Source organism: Teleopsis dalmanni, chromosome 2, assembly GCF_002237135.1.
Source record: "Teleopsis dalmanni isolate 2A chromosome 2, ASM223713v2, whole genome shotgun sequence".
Lineage (NCBI taxonomy): Eukaryota > Metazoa > Arthropoda > Insecta > Diptera > Diopsidae > Teleopsis > Teleopsis dalmanni.
The window spans coordinates 205407214-205427410 of record NC_051847.1 but is presented as its reverse complement, the minus strand read 5'-3'; the positions used below and the strand labels follow the sequence as shown (position 1 = coordinate 205427410).

General features: G+C 29.3%; 1 protein-coding gene across 1 annotated transcript in view; it reads left to right on the top strand.

The window, feature by feature from the left end:
- LOC119686222 (extracellular serine/threonine protein CG31145-like) overlaps positions 1 to 20197 on the top strand; it is a 172520-nt gene that overhangs the window by 96400 nt on the left and 55923 nt on the right. The window contains exons 4-5 of the mRNA XM_038100736.1: positions 6371 to 6483; positions 9172 to 10778. Of these exons, the coding sequence (XP_037956664.1) occupies positions 6448 to 6483; positions 9172 to 10778 (1643 nt within the window). The 5' untranslated portion in view covers positions 6371 to 6447. The remainder of the gene's footprint in view (positions 1 to 6370; positions 6484 to 9171; positions 10779 to 20197) is intronic.

The window sequence follows — 20197 nt, the reverse complement described above, 5'->3', positions numbered from 1 at the left end:
TCTAATGTTGAGCCTTTTCCGAGTAAGTGCATTTGGGCACTTTTACACTTTGTTAATTTGTGTATTCCTCATATTCCTCAAGCTTCGTGATTTTTTAATGACTGATCTAAGATCTGCGTACCGTCCCGAGTGGTTAGTGTATATACAACTAGCAACCAAATCTGTTTATCGGTTATCAAAATCCAACTTAATACCGGATTGTACTTCGTAATCCGTTTGTAAGCAAATCGAATATCGAATACTGTTATTCGATATTACCATACTGCCATATTTTTCCGATAAAAATGTCTGTAATAAAAACTGAAATGGCTTGTATATTGACGGATTAATTAATGACATGCAATGACATTTATTAACAAATGACTACAGCATTGCAAATTTTGGAGTCTGGCATACGGTACCATTGATATTAAGTTTGAAGGATCTTGCCTCTAATTCCTTATGCCTTCCCATGAGTTCAGAGTGCGATTTTGAGTCGAATTTCCTCAATGAATATTAATTAAATATGAATATATGCAGTTTTGAACCCACTTCACCCAGGTCCAAATTCTTTAATCGATAATGGCCACGTAAGCACCTTTTTGTTTGCTGAGCAAAACTTTCGAGCAAAGCTTCTAAGCAAATCTGAGTTTACTAAGAGCCGAGCAAATGTCCAGCCTGTATTTCGGAATTTCACTCTCTTTTTTACCAGCAAACTAAGTTAGAATAAATGTTCGGTCTTCTTTAGACATAATCAATATCCTTTCAAAAATGCTATCATATTTGTTGTATTATTTTCATACAATATAATTAGTAAAGCGTTTTATGTTAAGTTTCTGAGAATACCCCAGGATTAATTGTTTTTATAATAAAATTTTTTATATCAGGCAGTCATCATTTTCCCAAATACTAATAGTTTCCCAAGCTACGAGCATATGAAAATTGTTTTTAAGTCAACTCGATTCCAGTATAAAACCCCAGAAACTAAACACACCTAAAATTATGATGGGTATAAACGTGACTAAAGCTCATAGGTTAAGAAAGTGTTAGAACATGGCAAAATGGCGGCTCTTTATTATACAACAAATACATTTTAACCCATTTTTCAGAACCATCGTGATATAAACTAAAGCGTCATGGATTTCAGGTTGTGTGAATTCAAGTGTATGAGAATTTATTAAAAAGATAATATGGATTTCAGATTATTTGAATCCAATTTTATCGGAATCTGTGCAATAAAACTTACGGTACCATATGCACCACCTTAAAGTTTTGAGTTACCACAGTGTGACAAAGAGGAAACAGGTCCTTAGAAAGTAATATACTTTTGCTTTTAGATAATTTAAGTAATTCCAAAAATATTTGTATTTTATTAGACGGTAGAAATGCATTTACAAATAATCTGGATATGTAAAAATATGGTGCTTCGATTCATTTGATTGCAGTTCAGCCTCTCAAGCACTGAGACAGTTGTTCCTGATTCTAATAGATAATTTTGTAAATTTTTATATTAAATGTAATTTTTTTATATTAAATGTAATTTATTTATATTAAATGTAATTTTTTTATATTAAATGTAATAGTCAAAAAAAATTCAAAGTGCTATAAAAAATATATTTGAATTAAATTTTATTATATATTAAATTTTTTATTTTCCATATCCTGTCTGATTCAGGACTACTCAAGGCATTTGTGGCATTTACAAAATATTAAAGAAAATTTTATTTTTATTGTTTTGCCAATTTATTTCAGTTTTGCAAATTTTGCATTAAAATTTTCCTTCGGTGTGAAATAATTGAAATGCTTAGCAATCTGTTCGCACGCATGAGACTTAAGCAAAATATCTGGAATGCAATTGAGACTTGTAAAATCCAACATCTGCAGATGCAATTCTGCAGACTTCTCGTCGTGTTGAGATAAACATTGCTCAGCATTCGTACAGTTTGTTTAGCAAAATAGCAAAAGCTCTAAATGCAAACTATTATCAGAATAAGTAAAATGTTTAATAAAACAAACACGCGTGAAATGTAACTTTACAACAAAAATGCATTTGTTGCATACTAAAATGCAAATGTGCAGAAATTGCAGTTGCAATTGCAGCATTTAAAATAGTTTTCATTACAAAAATATTTAAATTTTACATAAACAAACATACAAACTCACACATATAAAAGGCAATACTAAATATTTTGAATTTTATACCGAAAAATGCTTATATGAAATGCATAAGTGCAAAATTTTGTCTGAACATAAACAAAATATTTACATGGAAATGTTTGCAACCAAAATGTAAATAAACTAAAATTAAAAAAAATTAAAAAAAATAAAAAAATTAAAAAAAATTTTAAAAACAAAAAACTATAAAGAGCTGAGCGTGACTAAAATAATTTCAATTTCATTTTTTAATAAAAAAATTTAATTTAGTAACGAAATTTGGGTCAACCTTTTGTGCAGTACAAAGCCATGCAACTGCAAATCTGGCATGTGTCATCTAAGGTCAGCAGGTCATACTTGTTAGCTCGTATTGATTGAAAGGAATTCTATGTAATATATATATATATATATTTATATATTTATTTCTATTTTATATAAGTTTTAGAAAGAGCTTATTTTTACAATTTTATTTAAAATTGTAAATCAATTTAAACCAAACTGAGCAACAATTTCAATGTTATAACCAATTACATTTGCTATTGAATATTTTCATTTCTAAATGTTAATGAAATTATGTAGTTCCCTTTATGATTGCAATCCATTTTGGTTTTAATATAAAATTTTCATTGATTTTCCAATGAACTGAGAACCGCACATGCACATTTTGCAGTTCAGTTTGATATCAATTTTTAATTAATTGGCGATAAATTTCGAATTGAAGTGCAAATGGTTTATTTATTTTACCATATTTTGATTTTATTTTATATGTAATTTTTTTGATAATTTTTATGCTATTTAAAATATTAAAATGTCAATAGGCATATATGCCAAACCGCAAATGTAACAAATTAAATGTAAAAGTCTTTTTATGAACATTTTAATGAATTAATTTATGACTTATTAACAAAAGTGCAATTAATTAATTGTAAATTCAATAATTTAATAATTATTACTTTTTCATTTTAGATATATAAATATATTGCAAAATTTTGTTTTATTTTAAAATAAAAAGTATTTCATTAGCATAATAAAGTTATATGTGGTAATGATACTTTAACTAATATATATATATAATACAAAGAGGCTTATATATACATTTCCAAATCTATTATAACTGCCTCTATTTAGAATAAAATAGAAAAAAATTATCAAAGTGTTTTTCAATGACTATTACATATATTTTAATTAATTGATTGATTAATTAATTAATTAATTGTTTTCTTATATAAGAAATAGGTTTTTCCTCAAGCCATATTGGATATTGTCTTAAAATTTTGATATTATATTTATAGACTATTAAGGATTAACACTACAATCGTAGACCAGCGTTGATCAACCTTATTCAAATTGTTAATAACATTTGCAAGAATTTAGAGTTAATAGAATGAATTGGAAAAGGAATAAGTATTTAGCCATTGTCTATAACATTAAAATATTGAATATAGATCCCAAAATACAGTACAACATGGCTGTCTAAAGCATAACCTACGGGCCTCATGCGGTCCGAGACATGTTTCTAATCTATCACAATTACATATACATTTTTTTTTGTTATATTTGGGTAACTTCATATTATTTCAATAATTAAATGTTTTAAATTATTAGACTTGAGAGAATACAGCTTAAAATTAAATTGCAATAAAACCAAATACATGGTGGTATGTCAACGACCTATTTCTGAAGGAAGACTGACAGTATTTAGTTTAGCAATAAAAAGAAACGATAAGTCCAACTACTTGAAATGCCACCTTGATGAGCAATGGGAAAACATTAAAGAAATATGGGTCCGAATTGAAAAAGCAAGATGAAAATCTTGTTGTGTTCCCAGGAGCTATCATTACCGCTCAGAATAAGAATGCTGCGATGTTATATATTCTCTATACTCCTCTATGGGACAGAGGCCTGACCCTTATCTGCTGTATCGATGAATACAAGAATTATAAAGAGACAGAAATACTAGCAATAGTAAAACGATGAAAGTTGAAGTTTTTCGGTCATATTCTGAGGCAATCGAAAAAGTACGGACTACTGAAATTAGTCATTGAAGAGAGAATTCAAGGTAGACGTAGCCCTGGAAGACGGAAGATATCATAGCTGAAGAATATACATCAATTGTTCAATAAAAGTACAATATCAATTTTTCGAGATGTTGTAGATAAAGTCAAAATCGCAATCATGTTAGCTAACTTTCAAAGTGGGCAAGGCAGCTAGAAGAAGAAAACACTTCTCGTTAATTGATAAAGACTTTGATATATACTTCTTTGTACAATTGGTTCAAAAAAATCATATCTCATGCCGTAAATTATTACATTAAAAATAAAATATTTTTCGAATGACAATAACTAATATTTATAATGTTGATAGAATTGTGAAACATGGATTAATGAAGAATTAATAAAACTAAATTTAACATGATCGCTATAATTTAATTTTTCTCCGACAAAAATATGAACGTATGTATTTATTTCTGAAACCCTCCAACCTATTCAGTGATTTGAATTGGCTTACTAACTTATGTTATTTGGTCTGGACAGCCCTGCAGTACAATATAGTATATTTGAAAAGTTGGCGATCTACGAGTTGGTATGAAGTTATAGTAGCGATGACTATGTAATTATTTTCAAAAATTTTTCAAAATAAATAATTATTTACAAAATTAACAAAAACCTCTTTATCTTGAAAGAAATTTGGAATTGTTTTTTTCTTAAAATAAATCTATACGGTTCCAGTACTTTTTTGAAATAAAAGGCAACTAATTCGACTACTCTCTTTATAACTTTAAAATTTTGAATATTCTAGTATACCATCCATATTCTTTCCATTTGCCATTAATTCTGCTTGTGTTAATATTTGTTTTCTCCTCTTCACAATTGGTTCCTTGGCTATAGCAGAGCAATTGGTCTGCTTAACAAAAGTACGGGTGAAATATTGTATATTAAAATAAGCCATTAGCATTTTCTTAATAAGCATAAAATTTATGGCACAATCGCTCTTCTCTCCAATTTCAAAATTCAAATTTATGCAAATAATTTAATGACTGCCTTTTGATAATTTTGAATTACACTTTAGGAGTACAGGAATTAAATATTTGCTTTGACTTAGATTTTTATGACCTCTAAGTTGGCTTACAAATAATTTGCCTTCCATGAACCAATTTTCTTCAAACAAAAAAAAAATTTTATTTTCCTGCTCAATTTCTTGAGATTTTATCTTCCTTCACAGTTGTAAATACAAAATAAAACTGAATAGCATGGAGAAGACTAGAGTATAGTCGAGCAGAGTAGAGTGGAATGGAGTTGAGTGTAGCAAAGCAGAATTTATTTCAATTTAACTGCTTTATTTAGCCGAGTATCGCTTCAAAGGCAAATAATAGTAGAGGGAACTCGAAATTCATACAAAGTGAGGTTATGTGCGAGTCTGGCTGTCTATTCAGCAGTCCATTTTTCCTTTCAACTGCCACTCCAACTCTGGGTTAACATGCATTTTTGGTTGACAAGTCATTTTTTTCTGTGGTTTCTGTTGGTTTAACCGAGTTAAGTGTGTCTTTTCTTACTTTTCAATTTTCAATTTTCCACCGCAGAAAAACGTAAGACACGTAAAGCAATAAAACGCCAACAACAAAAAGTGCAATTTTTGGCTAAAATTTGGTTGAAATTATCTTAAGTACGAATGTGTATTTGCGGAGATAAACGAGCGATTGAAAAGTGGAACTCCAAAAAAATGAACGAACTATAAAACATGTTTAAGTTAAGATATATAAATACACAATTTTTCGTAAACATCAAATGAAACTCTTGGCATTAAGTCTAAGGAAATTGAGCTGGAAATGCATTTGCAAAAATCATTAAAAAAAATACTAGAAAAAAATTTTTAATAAATACCAGATGAAAATAAAAAAATGAATAAAATGAGATATAAAATTGTAAGATTTATGCGAAATGTGCATTTTTAAATAATTTTTACATTTTGCTTATTTTTCTAAATAATTTTTTGTATATTTTTATGCTTTCGTGTGAGATACAACGTGCTTTTCCGCTCTAGAATGGTTTTATTATGGTTTGGTTTTCAAGCTCGCAGTACCTTGAGCCATTTAACAAGGATAATAAAAAATAATTTAATGCATTTTTTTAAGTTGCTTATTTTATTTTAGCTTTTTATTTAACGCAAAAATCAAATTAATTTTTTTTTGTTGAAATTTTTAATTTTTATTTTTATTTATTTTTCCCAATTTTCCTAGTCCCTTTCAAAGCAACTCTAAATATCAGCCAATTTACGCTTGGGTCCAGACTGTCTAATGAAAATATATTTTTACCAATGTCACTAGCTTCAAGGATATCAAAGTCTGTATATGTAAGTAATGTCGTTTCTGTTCTATGTTGGTTCTTTGTTATGTTAAGTAAAAATTCAGTTGTATCTGTATATTCTGTGAGTTTTTTTTTCAAATTTTGTTATAAAAATGTTGCCTGATTTTCGTGCTTTTGTTTGCTTAATACCTTTTAATAACAAATTTTAGAATTTGTAGTTAGAACATTTAGAACTAATATATTTTATGCGATACTTCCGTACATAATCCAATCGGGTTTAATATGAAACTACCGAGTTGTGTTTTATATAACATAAATTATTTAAATTATTCTTGTTATTTAGATTTTGTTTAATGTTTCTATTATACTTTTCTATATTCAAAGAAGTTGTATAAGATCGTATATTGTGCTCTTTTAGATGATCAACAAAATTTATACTTTAACTCGAGGCATGAAATTACTATTACTGAAATTAGTTTTGGTGTCCTGGGTATAGGAAAACAATGAAATAAATGTATTAATTTTTTAATACATAATATTAATTTTTAGAGAAATATTTAAAAAGATGACTGGATGAATATAAAACCCACATAACTAACTATGATTAAAAGGAATAATGGGACAGTGTGACATCTGTGAGTGTTATGCCTTTCCTATATGTCCAACAGAACCAATAAAATCTGTTGTATTATTCCTGGAGAGAAAATTCGAAAAAAGTTCAACAAAAGTTAGATAGACGTACTGGTGCCATATCTTTGCAATCGCAAAACATAAATAAATATTTTGGATGGATATTTCATTTTTTAATAAAAAAGAAGTTTCTAAAGGAACTTTAAACAAGTATAACTTAAATGAAGTGAACTGTAGTTTATTAGACTTAATAAAACTAGTGTTCTTGTTTTAGTAGTGTTTTTTAATAAAAATATTAGAAAACACTACGCTGAGCATCGAAAGCATTTATTTTTCAAAAAACCAGGAATTATGAATTTTTTATTTTCTCAAAATAGTTGATTGAATTGTGGTTAACCTTACAAGACCCAAATAGTTCATTATAGATAAGACAACCTTTTTTGGTCTGTGTCTCAGAATCTAGTTCACTTGCCTGATCGGAAACGTACTAACTTTATGATTTTTAATATCGGAAAAAGAATCTATATTTGACAATGAACATGAGATCACTACAGTTTGTGGACTCTAAGGAGATTGATGTCTGTCTACTAAAGTTTGACTGAAAATAGAAATATTCAGAATTATGATTATATATACATAAATTGTGAACATCTATTGCGATACAAATTTATTAGAAACATTGGAAATTTGAAGTTCCTATTTACATAAGCGATCTCTTCTCACTTATTAGTTAATTAAACTATTAGAGGTTAATCCATTAAGTTACGAACTATTATTTCATTTCTAGTCTATTATAAGGCCATACTTTCGTAGATATCTAAGCGTACATAGTAATTAATGTGTGACAATTTGACATAAAAATTGCTGTTTTTATATGGTATGACTGTTTTCGCAGTGCTCCGCTCCGTTGGGAGCTAGTACCCCGTGCTTTCCTATTCCTATGGCTGTTTGCTTGTTTTAAGTTTCAGCAAAACTTCGTTTTATGTTTTTGGAAATATGTTTTTTTATTTTTCACCAACTTGAGTGGTCGACAAATAATATTACTTATGTACGATTTATATTCAGAATATCTGCTAAGTTCATTCTATAGTAGACTTCCTTATCTTAATTTCCTCAAATCTAGGAATATTCCATGGGAAGTGTTCAGTCTAGTCTTTATCTGCATTTTCCTTGCAACTTCTAGTATTATGCTTGAAGCGTAAACTCTTATTATTGCTTGGATATATATTGGTCCATAAGCTATCAGTATCATCACGAACTATTTCTGTTTAATTGTACCTTTATTCAGAAGGACTTTGATTTTCAGTAAAATGCAGTTTAGCAATGTGAGTTTGAATTTTTCATCCACCGTGCTGTTCCGTTTATACTCTGTTAATCATACAAAATAATCTTAAGTATATTCAATATACTTTCCTTTTGTTTGTATTTTGGATTTGTAAACAATATTGACTTGATTTAAGCTTAGTCCGTGTAGAATGTAAGTGTACCCAAAAAAACTGTCGAGGTGTTATGGTAATGTATAATATAAATATAAAATAAAATGGAAAAAACTTAATGAATTAAGTGCCACGTTCTGTAGGTCAATATTTCTTAAAATTTGTAGCACGAATATAAAATCTTCTTAACCAATGATATAGTCATTGGTCAAGAACTTATATCTGGCATTCTCTTTGTTTATATTTTTCCTATAATGTGGGAAGTCTACAAAGTTACTTCTTCACATTGGTGCCTAAAATGTAAAAATGCCGTTTTGAATCAATTTGAAGGCAAGTTTATTACGAATCAGCCAATAATTATTTTCAAATTTATGCACTTTCATGTATCTGTATCTGTTTGTTGATCTGTGCGTTATTCTGCAACTAAAATGCATGCTAAATTTCCGCAATTTAGATTTGTTAATTTATTTTCCAAACAATTTTGTGCAAAATTAACTTAGCAAAGTTGCCTTTAAATTTATTGAAGTTAACGCATGATTGCTTGTTGTTACAGTTGACAAACTCACTAACCGAACTGATAACAAAGAGAAAAAATTAAATTGAAGTGAAAAAATTGATAAATGTAAAAAAAAATAAAAATATTCTCAAATAATTTGAAAAATGTTTAGGTTGACCAAAATGGTAAACGCACGGAAATGGCGCAATTTGCAAAAAATGACTCAACCGCAAAGCGTAATGAGAATTTGAGATCCCTTTTTGCTACGAAAAAGCAACAAACCAGCAGCAATAGGCAACGAACAGTACAAAGAGAACGACTAGAGGAAGATGAAGAGTCATTATGGATGCAAAACCAGTATGGACAAGACCAAATTGGCAAAGGCACAAATGAAACGGATCTGGAAGTTGATTGCAATAACCAAAAACGTAGAAGCAGCAATAGCAGCAGCTGCATACGACGTTGGCATGTTAATAGGCAAAGTACGGCTGCAAAGGATATGGCACTGCTAAAGAGCGTTGTGGATAAAAATCAATTGGCAGTGGCAAAATATCAATCAACAGTACAGCATAATGCTTATATACACAATAGCAGCGGAAATGTGATTGCAGCAAGTAACAATAACAATAAGAGCAATAACGACAATAACGAGAATAACGACAACAACAATACAAAAAGTTACAACACTCCACTGTGCGACAATCAAAGCAATTACGCTTTGGCAACAGAGATATTTGCACGAAATTCGACTACTGCAAGTGCATTTATGCCAACACTGAACACTGAACTGCGGTCTGAACCCAAAAATTGGCAGCTAAGTAACGAACGAGAGGTGAATGCAAAAAAATACTTACCAACAGAAAAGTGTATACAGCAGCAGCAAAGGCAGTTGACGCCTGATACCATTACTAGTAAAGGCGACCTATGCTATATTGCACCAACGCCTTATAACTTGACAGAAAATTTTATTAGCAACAACAACTGTAATGCACGGTATGACAATAAAACAACAAACAATAGCAATTGCAATGGGAATAATGGCAACAACAGCTGCTATCTTAATTCCATTGTGTTTAATGGTTATGACTACTCCGATGATGGTGGCTACAATTATGACTATGAATATGGCGTTGAAGATTATGCTACTGACAATGATGAAAAAGTGCCAGACGAAGCACTCGAATACAAAGCAAATATTAAATACAATAAGCCATTAACAGAACAGCAAGAGCAGCAGCAGCAGCAACAGCAGCAACAGCAACAGCAACAATTACAAGAAAAGCAAATATTTGCACAAAGGCCAGTTCAACATCATCAGCAATACCATCAGGAGCACCAACACCAACACCAACACCAACACCAACAGCAACAAAAATTAAATAAACTGACAAATGTCAATGGCATGTCTGCCATGATGAAAATTCGATTAGCACAAAGCAAAAAACAGACCAGCAGAATGTCAACATCGATTGACTGTAAAACGGACATGAACACACAAACAGGCTGGTTGCCAAACGGAAATGTCAGAGCATCCGTAAGTACCAATAACATCAGCAACAACATCCTTAACAACAACAACTATCACTACGATTACAACAATGATAGTTGCACTAACAAGGAAGTCGATTACCAGCATTTAGAGACAGCGCGCCAAAAAGCTACTAAGCCACATCAGGAGAACACCTTCTGGATGCAAAATGACATTGTGCAGCCGGAAAGTAAATGGCGTTCATTTTCCTCTGAAGACATTACCGACCGCGTTAGTGCACAAAATGAAAGGTAACACAAAAATGCTATAACTATTGCACCCTCCTCCTTATAAGTGCCTAAAGTTAATGCGAAAATTCCGCAGTATCATAGCATTTTTTATTTATGGCTTAACCATTACAAACAATTTTAATATGCAATGCAGTTTAAGGATGCAAAAAAATAACGAAATATTGAAAATTTCCATTGAAAATAAAAATAATTAACAAAATTGAATTATTTATGGCGTTGACATTTTATGCATTTACATGCAATCTTTTTTCAATTTTTCAGTAACAAATTATTTAATTTGTTTCATAAAAAAGTTCATTTTTTGTAGTCCTTCGAAAAAAAACTCAATCAGCAATGTATTTCATGTGTATTCCATATTCTATTTACATATAAAGTCATAAGTCGCATTTTCTGCACAAAAATTTATTATATATTGAAAAAATATAAAATATAAAAAAATATTTAATATTCTTGTTTGTTTGGATTACGATGTGTACAATATATCAGTAGATATATGCATATATACATATATTGTACGTATTACAGTAATTATAGGTGTAGTTGCTGGAAACCAACAGATTATGGTTTTCGTTCACTATAGTTTAACAAATTATTTAATTAAATCATAAATTGTTGCATTGAGCAAAAACTTTATAAAAAATGTTTATAAATCTGTGTAACAATATTTTTAATTATATTCATAAATTGAATTATTATAAAAGGTTTTACTTTGTACTAATACTATAATTAATTAATTTAATATGAAAGTACTTCATATAAATTTCATTTTTTCCAAACTTTATACAACTTGTTTATAATGTTCTGATGTTGCAGCAACATGTTGCCAACTGATATAAACTTAGGAATTGTAATTTAAAATAATATTTCTTATTTTTATATAATATGTATATACCAAGGTTTATAGTTTGTTTAATTTAAAAGATGCTTCATTATGAGTTAAATTAGCTCTTTTGCACTTTTTTGTCGAATATCCTCATTAAAAACGGATTATGCCGTTGTTTGTGTATATAACACATGAGGGAGGAAGCTTTTTTTCCACAGCGAAGTTTTTCCATAGTCACAACCGACTTAAATCGTGTTACTTGAAGTAGTAGTTTTGATAACTGAAAAGTCAGAGAAGGTCATACTAGGTGAGTATGATGCTTAATTGATTATATTGTCAATCGTACAGAATAATGGCTTTATGCCATTTATACATTTATAATTATAAAAACTGTAGATGTAAATTATTTGTAAATAGATCGAGTTAAAATCTTCCATGATAACACAATATAACGGTGGTATCTTTAACTACAATTTTATGTATTAGAAATTCTGAACACCTTTTACAGAAAACTCTTTATTAAAACATATCGCAATATGAAGTAAACAAAACTATTTCTAACTTTTATTTTAAATTCACGGTCCTACACGTTCTTAAAACAACTTATTTATAAAATAATCATGATATTATTGTTTTAATAGACCGAATAATACACTCCAAGTGTATAAGTGATTTAGAACTAGGCAACATTATTTTTTCTTATAAATTATCATTAACATCATTAACGATAACATCAACATTGTCATCTTCAGAGTAACTGAGTGAATTTTAATTATAGATAACCTGCATCATTCTTCGTAAAGTAATGAGGTCTTCAACTATATTATTGAAATTTTGTGTTGTCTTCACATCAAGGTAGCTCTATAGCTAAGGGAAGCGAAAATTGTTTTCATAAATAAACGTTATTACCTTCCTTTCTCTTTATAATCTGATATTTCATTACTTTACATTAATTGCATATTAGATATTGCTTAGAAAGAGCAGTACTACAAAACAATCTGTTGACCAAAATATTTGTAAAGTTCACGCTAACCTCGTGGATGCAGTATTATTATAAAGGTTATTATTATTCAGGTATGGTCATATCGGCCTTTCTGTACTATTAAGAAACAGTAGGACGGTGTTGGATGGTGTAGCATAAGGAATCACCATCTTACTGGTTTTTAATAGTACCCATCGCGTTATTGAAGAAAGCGACATTCGTATCATTCGGGTGTAATAATTTGTTTTTATCCGGAGCAGCAGATCTGTGAACAATTGCGATTTTGAAGTGGATCTTTAATCTTATACCTCACCAGAATGAATTTATGGCTTAGTTTTCTAGTATGAAGACCATTTTGACAATTCTTTATTAATTTTTTATTTCATTAAATATTTATGTCTTAAAATCTTAATGCAGAAAAGTATGTAACCTGAATTTTGATGATTTTATACTGAAATTCCAAATTTGACATTTCAATTTACAATAAATTGAATTGTAACAAAATGTTAACAAATAAAAAAATCTGTTTTTAACTTAATTGATTTATTTCATTTTTTTTTGTTATATATTTGAAACATAAAAAACATTTCTTGTGTTTGAATTTAAAAACAAAATTAATTTATTTTACAAATATTTATATTCTAAAGTGTATGAAATAAAATAAAAGCTCATAAACTATTTATTTTAAAATGATTTTTTTTTATAGAAACATTATTTAAAACATTGAAACAAATTAATTTACTTGCTGTTTACTACAATATAGAAAATTTTATTGCATATCGAAGCACTTAGCCTAATTTCCTTAATTTTTTTCTGATATTTTTTTTTAATATGAGCATTTAATTAAATTGCAAACATCGAATACATTTTTCAAAAACCAAAATAAGAAAAAATCGAATTGTTGACCAATATATCAAACGAACATTTCTTCAATTTTTGGCAATATATTTCAATTCCCCAAACACAGATAAAAGCTAAAATAACATTTAAAAGTATTAAATTTTTATCTGAAATAAATGGTAGAAGAGTTTTTAGTTGCCAATGGTGACTTCAATTGCCTTTACAGTTTAGAATAAAAAGCGATTAAAATTAAATAAAATGATGGAATGGTTATAGTCATAATTTATAAAAAAGAAAAATTTAATTATTTTAATATTTTAATTTATTTTTGTTTATATAATTATTATTTTTATATATTATATTGTAAAAATGAACGAAATCATTAATGTTAAATAAAGAAAGTTACACCAGTCACTGAAAAGCTACAAGAATACTGAGTGAGATGTTATGACCACATATATATATAAGATTAAAGCTATATGTGAGAAAAGCTATGAGTATTAAAAAATCACCCAGAAATAGAGCACTATTACAGACTGCCCCGTTAGGCACAGTTTTGAGAACATGGAGAAGGCTTGAAGCCAATAATAACCTAATACTGTTAGTTTACAGAGATCTGTTTTATTTTTTTTATAAGTGCTTGCAAATAGGATATATTCTCTTCAATTTACTTTTTGAAAACATTGGGACCGATTGCTATGCCTTCTTGTTGTAGAAAAGAAGCTACATCTAGAAAATGAGATAGCATTGGATAGAAGATTCTAAAGCATAGGTGGATCAACTATGCATAGCGATATGATAAAACGGAAAAAATTCAATATCTGTAAATATTTTAATTGTCTTTTTGTACAAAATTATTACAATTGTGGGATTATTTTATAAGTTTTTAGTCGAAACTAAGTAAAGAAATCATATACACCCGACGTTAATGTTGTGTTAGGTGAATCAACTAATTGACTGCATTTATTATTCCAATTTACTTTACAATATAGCTATTTAATTAAAATAATAAAAATTCTTAATTGAAATTAATTTTTTTTTTGCTTTCAAGAGAATGCTTTCATTCAATTAACTAATAAAAAATACCTCATATAAATCGTAGAACTATTTTAAATTACTGTCATGCCGTAATAGAAACGACTTAGGGTATCGAGTTGTTTGAAGCAATATTTCAAGAGTCTTGTTAAGCACTTCACACGCTGACAATGACCCTAAAAACGGACTACAGTAAAAATAGCAACAATAGTTATAAGAAGAGCAATGTCGGCTGTTGCTGTATCGCAGTAATAAATATTGTTATTGATACCGAAGAGTACCAATAACCAATCAAGAATAACCGATGCAACAGTATCGGCAACAAATTGAAAGTGTCAATGTGACATTTATTTGATATTGATGCGGCTACGTTAAGTGACACCAGCCAGCAACAAGAAATAGAGCAACTAAACTAACAACATATGTTGGTCAACAAAACAATGACAATAGCACAAACGAACAGCGACGCAACAATGTCAACAACAAACCACAAGACAATAAATGTACGGTCATGGCACACATAGCAAGGCGTGGACGCAGATGGACACTTCAATGTTCGAATGCTCAACTTGACTCGAGTTGACTTGAGTTGACTCAACGCGAATGCTTCAGTATGTACGGTAGGGCACAAAGTGAATGAATGAAAGGACAATAATGCTGATTAAGCATTTTGCGCAAAAAGTACTCTCATATCAATGTTATACAGTTAATGGAGGGGGAAAAACGAAAAGAAAAAAAAACGGTCATTAAATGTAAATGGCAGTTAAAGCGTCGCACATAAGATTTCGAACATTCACTGAGCTTCAGAAACCCTTCCGCAATAGTGGATTTTATGGATGCGACTCACATTTAAGTGAGTGACGTCTCATAATGATCCACTTACAAAGACCAATACATATCCGTACACATAGTCGTTTTTATATATATTTAGTATTGCATGTGCTTAGTTCTATTGTTTGCGACGGCGGCGTTAGTCTATTATGTTTGGAAATTAAAATGGTAGCTGAGACTGAATCGTTGTTGTTGGCAATTTTGCATAGAGAAGTGCATATTTTGTTTAGCTGCTATGATACACAAAAATGCAACGTTGCACTTACAACAGTAAAGCCCAAAACAGTACAAAAACGTAAAATGACAAAAAAAATTACCAGAGTGTAGGGAAAAAAGTTGAAAAATGCAAATTAACGCATTTGTTGACTGTGAGTGACAGCAATTTACTTAATTTCTGCACATTTACTGCACACAATACCGTTGACATTTTGTTGATTTAAACGTTGAACTTTAAATTTAAATTCAAAAAGGGGGAAACACATTTATCAAGCACTGCATCAAGTGCATTCAATGTGAATTAAGTTATGGGATATTGCGAAACTTTTACAAACTAATTTTATTCGTTAAAATTAGTTCATATAAAATTGAAAAGATATTTTTTTAAAATCAATTTTAAACAAAAGAAAAAACGGTATTATTTACAACATTACTCATTTGTCAAATTTAAATGAAAGTAATTAGAAATTGGTAAAAGTTAATTTTAGTAGGATTTTCGAAAACTATTCTAAAAAATTGATATGTTTTTTTTTAAATTAAATTTGAACAAAGAATAAACCGTATTATTGCACTTTACAACACTATTCATTTGTGAACTGTAGATAAAAATAATAAGCAATTGGTCAAAGTTAATTTTAATGAAATTTAAAAAAAAAATACCTTTATATAATGAATGGTTTATATTTTTCAAACAATTTCGTATGTAAAGACAAACGCTGTTATAGCATTTCACAACACTACTCATTATAGAACTTCAAGTGAAAGGAATCAGAAATTAGTCAGCGTTAATTATAGTGAAATATCCAAAAATGTTTTTAAAAATCGAAAAGATTCTTTTCAAAATAATTTTGACAAAACAAATAATTTATAACCTACTAATCATAATTAGTAGGTTAGGTTAGGTTATACCGGCGATCTTTAGGGAATCCACTTAGGCCTATTGGCCCATTGTGTTACCGTATATAGAGGAAACTTAGGGTTTCGAAATCACCTAGAACATTTGGCGAACTTCCAAAGACTGTTTATGGCAGGTCTTATAATTAAGCAAGGTCATCAAGAAAGAGGGCACCTAAGTATTGAATCACCTCCGTGCATGAGCTAGGGAAAGAGAGAGTAGATGAGAGGCACTTGCCCACAGCTGCGACAGGTATGTTTAAAAGGGAGTTTCAATCTTATACCGTGGTTCCCTAGTTTGCAATGACCTGTAAATAGCATCTCAATGAGAATATTGAGATGCTTCCTTTTAGTGAAAAGTGGTCAGTTTGCATACAGATGCTAGCATATTGGTGATTCATTCCAGCATTTATGGAAATATATATTAAAAATACTAATTACAGGGAATGAAATATTAACCATATTATCACTGCATTGAATTCCTCAAAATTGATTTTTATAATAACAGTTCTAACTTCATTGATCTATTGGGCATATATGAAGCATCTTTTATGAAATCAGATAGTGTTTTTTCTGTTCAAATAGCCACGGTATTATCATGTAAACTCATAAACTGCAATGCGTATCTAAACAAATTCACTTAATGATTGTGTATAAATACGTAAATAAGTGCTTACTTAACCTAGTAGTTCCAGAGACGTTAGTTCAAAACGATTCAGTTTGAAAAGTTAACTTTACTTTTTTAATAACACGATATATAGTTTGTCGGTCTATGACCTACAGATAATGTAAGAATGTAATCGAAGTGATTTCTTTTGAACATATACTTCAAATCGGAGAATTGCCAAAAGGCCTACAAAGTCTACAAAGATAATTATGAAGCCTTTTTTTGACAAAATATTAATACTTTGAACTACTAAATGTCGTACGATATTTTGTTCAAAATTGTAGAATTTTGACCTATAATTGTTTGAGAATTTCTAGATAAAATTTTATATTCAACGTCTGGCGTTCACTGTGAATAATTTTTTTTAATAAAAGAAAATGGTCTATATTATTTTGATTTGCTCTTCTCAAAGCTCAGTTTCTTTCTCTTTTGACCGTTTTATCTCTTCAAGTGACTTTCATGCCGAACTTTTATATATTATATATTATATTTTATATATTATATTTATATTTTCTTCCAACATCGTGTTAAAAGCATCATGTTCCATCATCAACTGCAATGATGGATAAGCTTTACATATATCTTGGTTATATTTTGGTTTTTGCAATGCTAAGATTACCAATATTTTTGGCCATACGTCAGAGTGTGTGTCGCGAACTGATTATGGAACTACAATTCACTTATGTTTTTGACATAAGTTGTGCCTTTTAATATTCCAGTATTTTAAAGGATTTCTATGACGTTCTTGATATTTTGTTCATTGCGAGTGTATTTTGGTAGTCATGCTCGGTCATTCTTTTTAAGGATCTTACTATTGAGACGGAATGCGTCCGAACCAACGAAGAATCTGTACGTGAGGCTTGAATTGATAAAAGTGTGTTTACGGCTGTCAACAGCTGTATAATCTAACATAACTCAATTTAGCACTGTTTTGGGGTATTTCTAATTTTGTATACCAGAGACGGATAAAGTTACTTATCAATTAAGTAAGTAAGTGATTGGATTAAGTTACCAATCCCATCATATATATTTTGTAAAGTTCTTTTTCACTATATGCTCAGCAAACTTTTAGAAAAATACTGATTTAATTTGATTTTACTACATAGCCCAATAGATCAAACAAGTTTTAATCTCTAATATTCTAGATAAATTTACCATACACTTTTTACAAGAATTAAATATTATCGTGGACAATTTGCCCACACACTTATCTGTTTTGAAATAAAACATTATCTTACAACGAGAAGGTATATCCTGCAAAACCGAAATCGTCGATGTATAACAAAGACACACCTATTAAATTAATATTACCATTTTTTTTTTTTTATTAAAACCAATTTTTTTTTTGTTCTTGTGTTAGCTTAAAAGAACTTCATTTAAAATTGCTTTATAGTTTTTAGCTATAGCCTAACTACCATATAACACTTTACAGTATATCGCACATAATTGCTTAGAGTATGTATATCAAAAGAAATAAGTCCTGCTTTATCTAAACTATAATTTTCAAAAGATTTTATTAAATCAAAAGAAGACATTTTATTTTAAATTTAATACATACCCTTCCTTCCTCCTCAACCATTTCCACTCCAGTTCCGTTCTATTATTGTTTTCAACGCCTATTGTTGCTGACACATTTAGGCGGGTAACATAATGCTTTTACTTCCTGAGGCAACATTTACGTAGGACCACTCATTGTGCTGTGTAAATATGTGTACGAAGAAAAACAACAACAAACTGGCACTGTCCAAATCCTGTTTTGTATAAACAATTACACAGCAAAACAGCACAATAGCATAACAACACAAATGCAAAAATAAAAATTCTCCCACACACATGCACTCGTGCAAGAACAAGCAAACATAAACATGAGAGCACATATACAAACTCACATATACAAACTGCCTGCCTGCCCCAAACAAAATGATTCGTACCGCTTTCAAACACTTTTGAAACGTCAATGTAGCAAACTTTTGTCGGATGGGAGCGCAACATTTGTTATTGTTGCTTCAACATTCTTTTTATTTTGTATTATTGCCAAGAGCTCAAAGCTGGCTGTGATATTTGCAGTCTCAACTGTTGCTGACAGATACAAAAAAAAATTATGTCGGATTATTATATGTTTTTTTTTATATTTTTTATTTATATATTTAAGTTTTTGGTGTATTTAATACATTTAAAAATTTAAACAATTTTAATGTTGTTTTAAAATTTTTTTTAATGCTTTAAGAATACAGGTTCAAAGATGGTCCATTCTAATGTGTTTAACGAAAATATACCATAGTTATCTTATCAAATAATGGACTATGTTCAATGCTGTGGAGAGCTATAATTTTACTTAAGGTTGAACATAAATCTAAAAAAAATTTATGATTTTTAAATATATTTTTATATATACATTAAAGAATTCAAACCTATATTAAAACAAAGGAATTTTATTTTAAGGATAAAGTGGGCAGCTGCTTTTTAATTTAAATAAATTTCGAAATATTAAATTATTGATATATAAGGAACAAAACTGAAATAATTTTGGAAGGAATCGACTAGCAAAAAAAGACAAGAACGAAAATTTAGTTCAGTTATTGATATGTGGTTGACCATACAACGCTGTTTCGAATATTGCCAAGTACTCTTCTCAGTGTTCTTAGGAAATATCCGAATTCCTTTGTAATTAGTTTATAGCCCGTATATAATTTTTGGGACTGCAAGTGCCAGGCTTGGAACTTATGCCTGTCAAATTAGAAGCAATAATTTTGCATAAATGATAAAATTTTAGCATTATTAAAGCTTTAATACCCTATGCATCGGTACTTTTGTTTCAAATCAATTATTTATTTTTTAGCTATATTTATTTATTTATAGAAAAAATTTCATTGTAATATAAATATTTAGTCGAGAAAGCAAGTAAATATAGAACTCAAACACTAGACCTTTGTCTTTTTTAAAATTTAGCGCTTTTAATGTCATATTCGACTGGCAATCTAGCGTAACTTTTTCACTCCAGACTTAATACAGTTCTTATTGTGGTTAGTAACTTCATTGGTTAATATCAGGCAAAATGTATAACACTTGAGATTAATTATCAACACTCGAGATATTTTGTAAATTAATAAAATTAAACTGAAATTAACAGC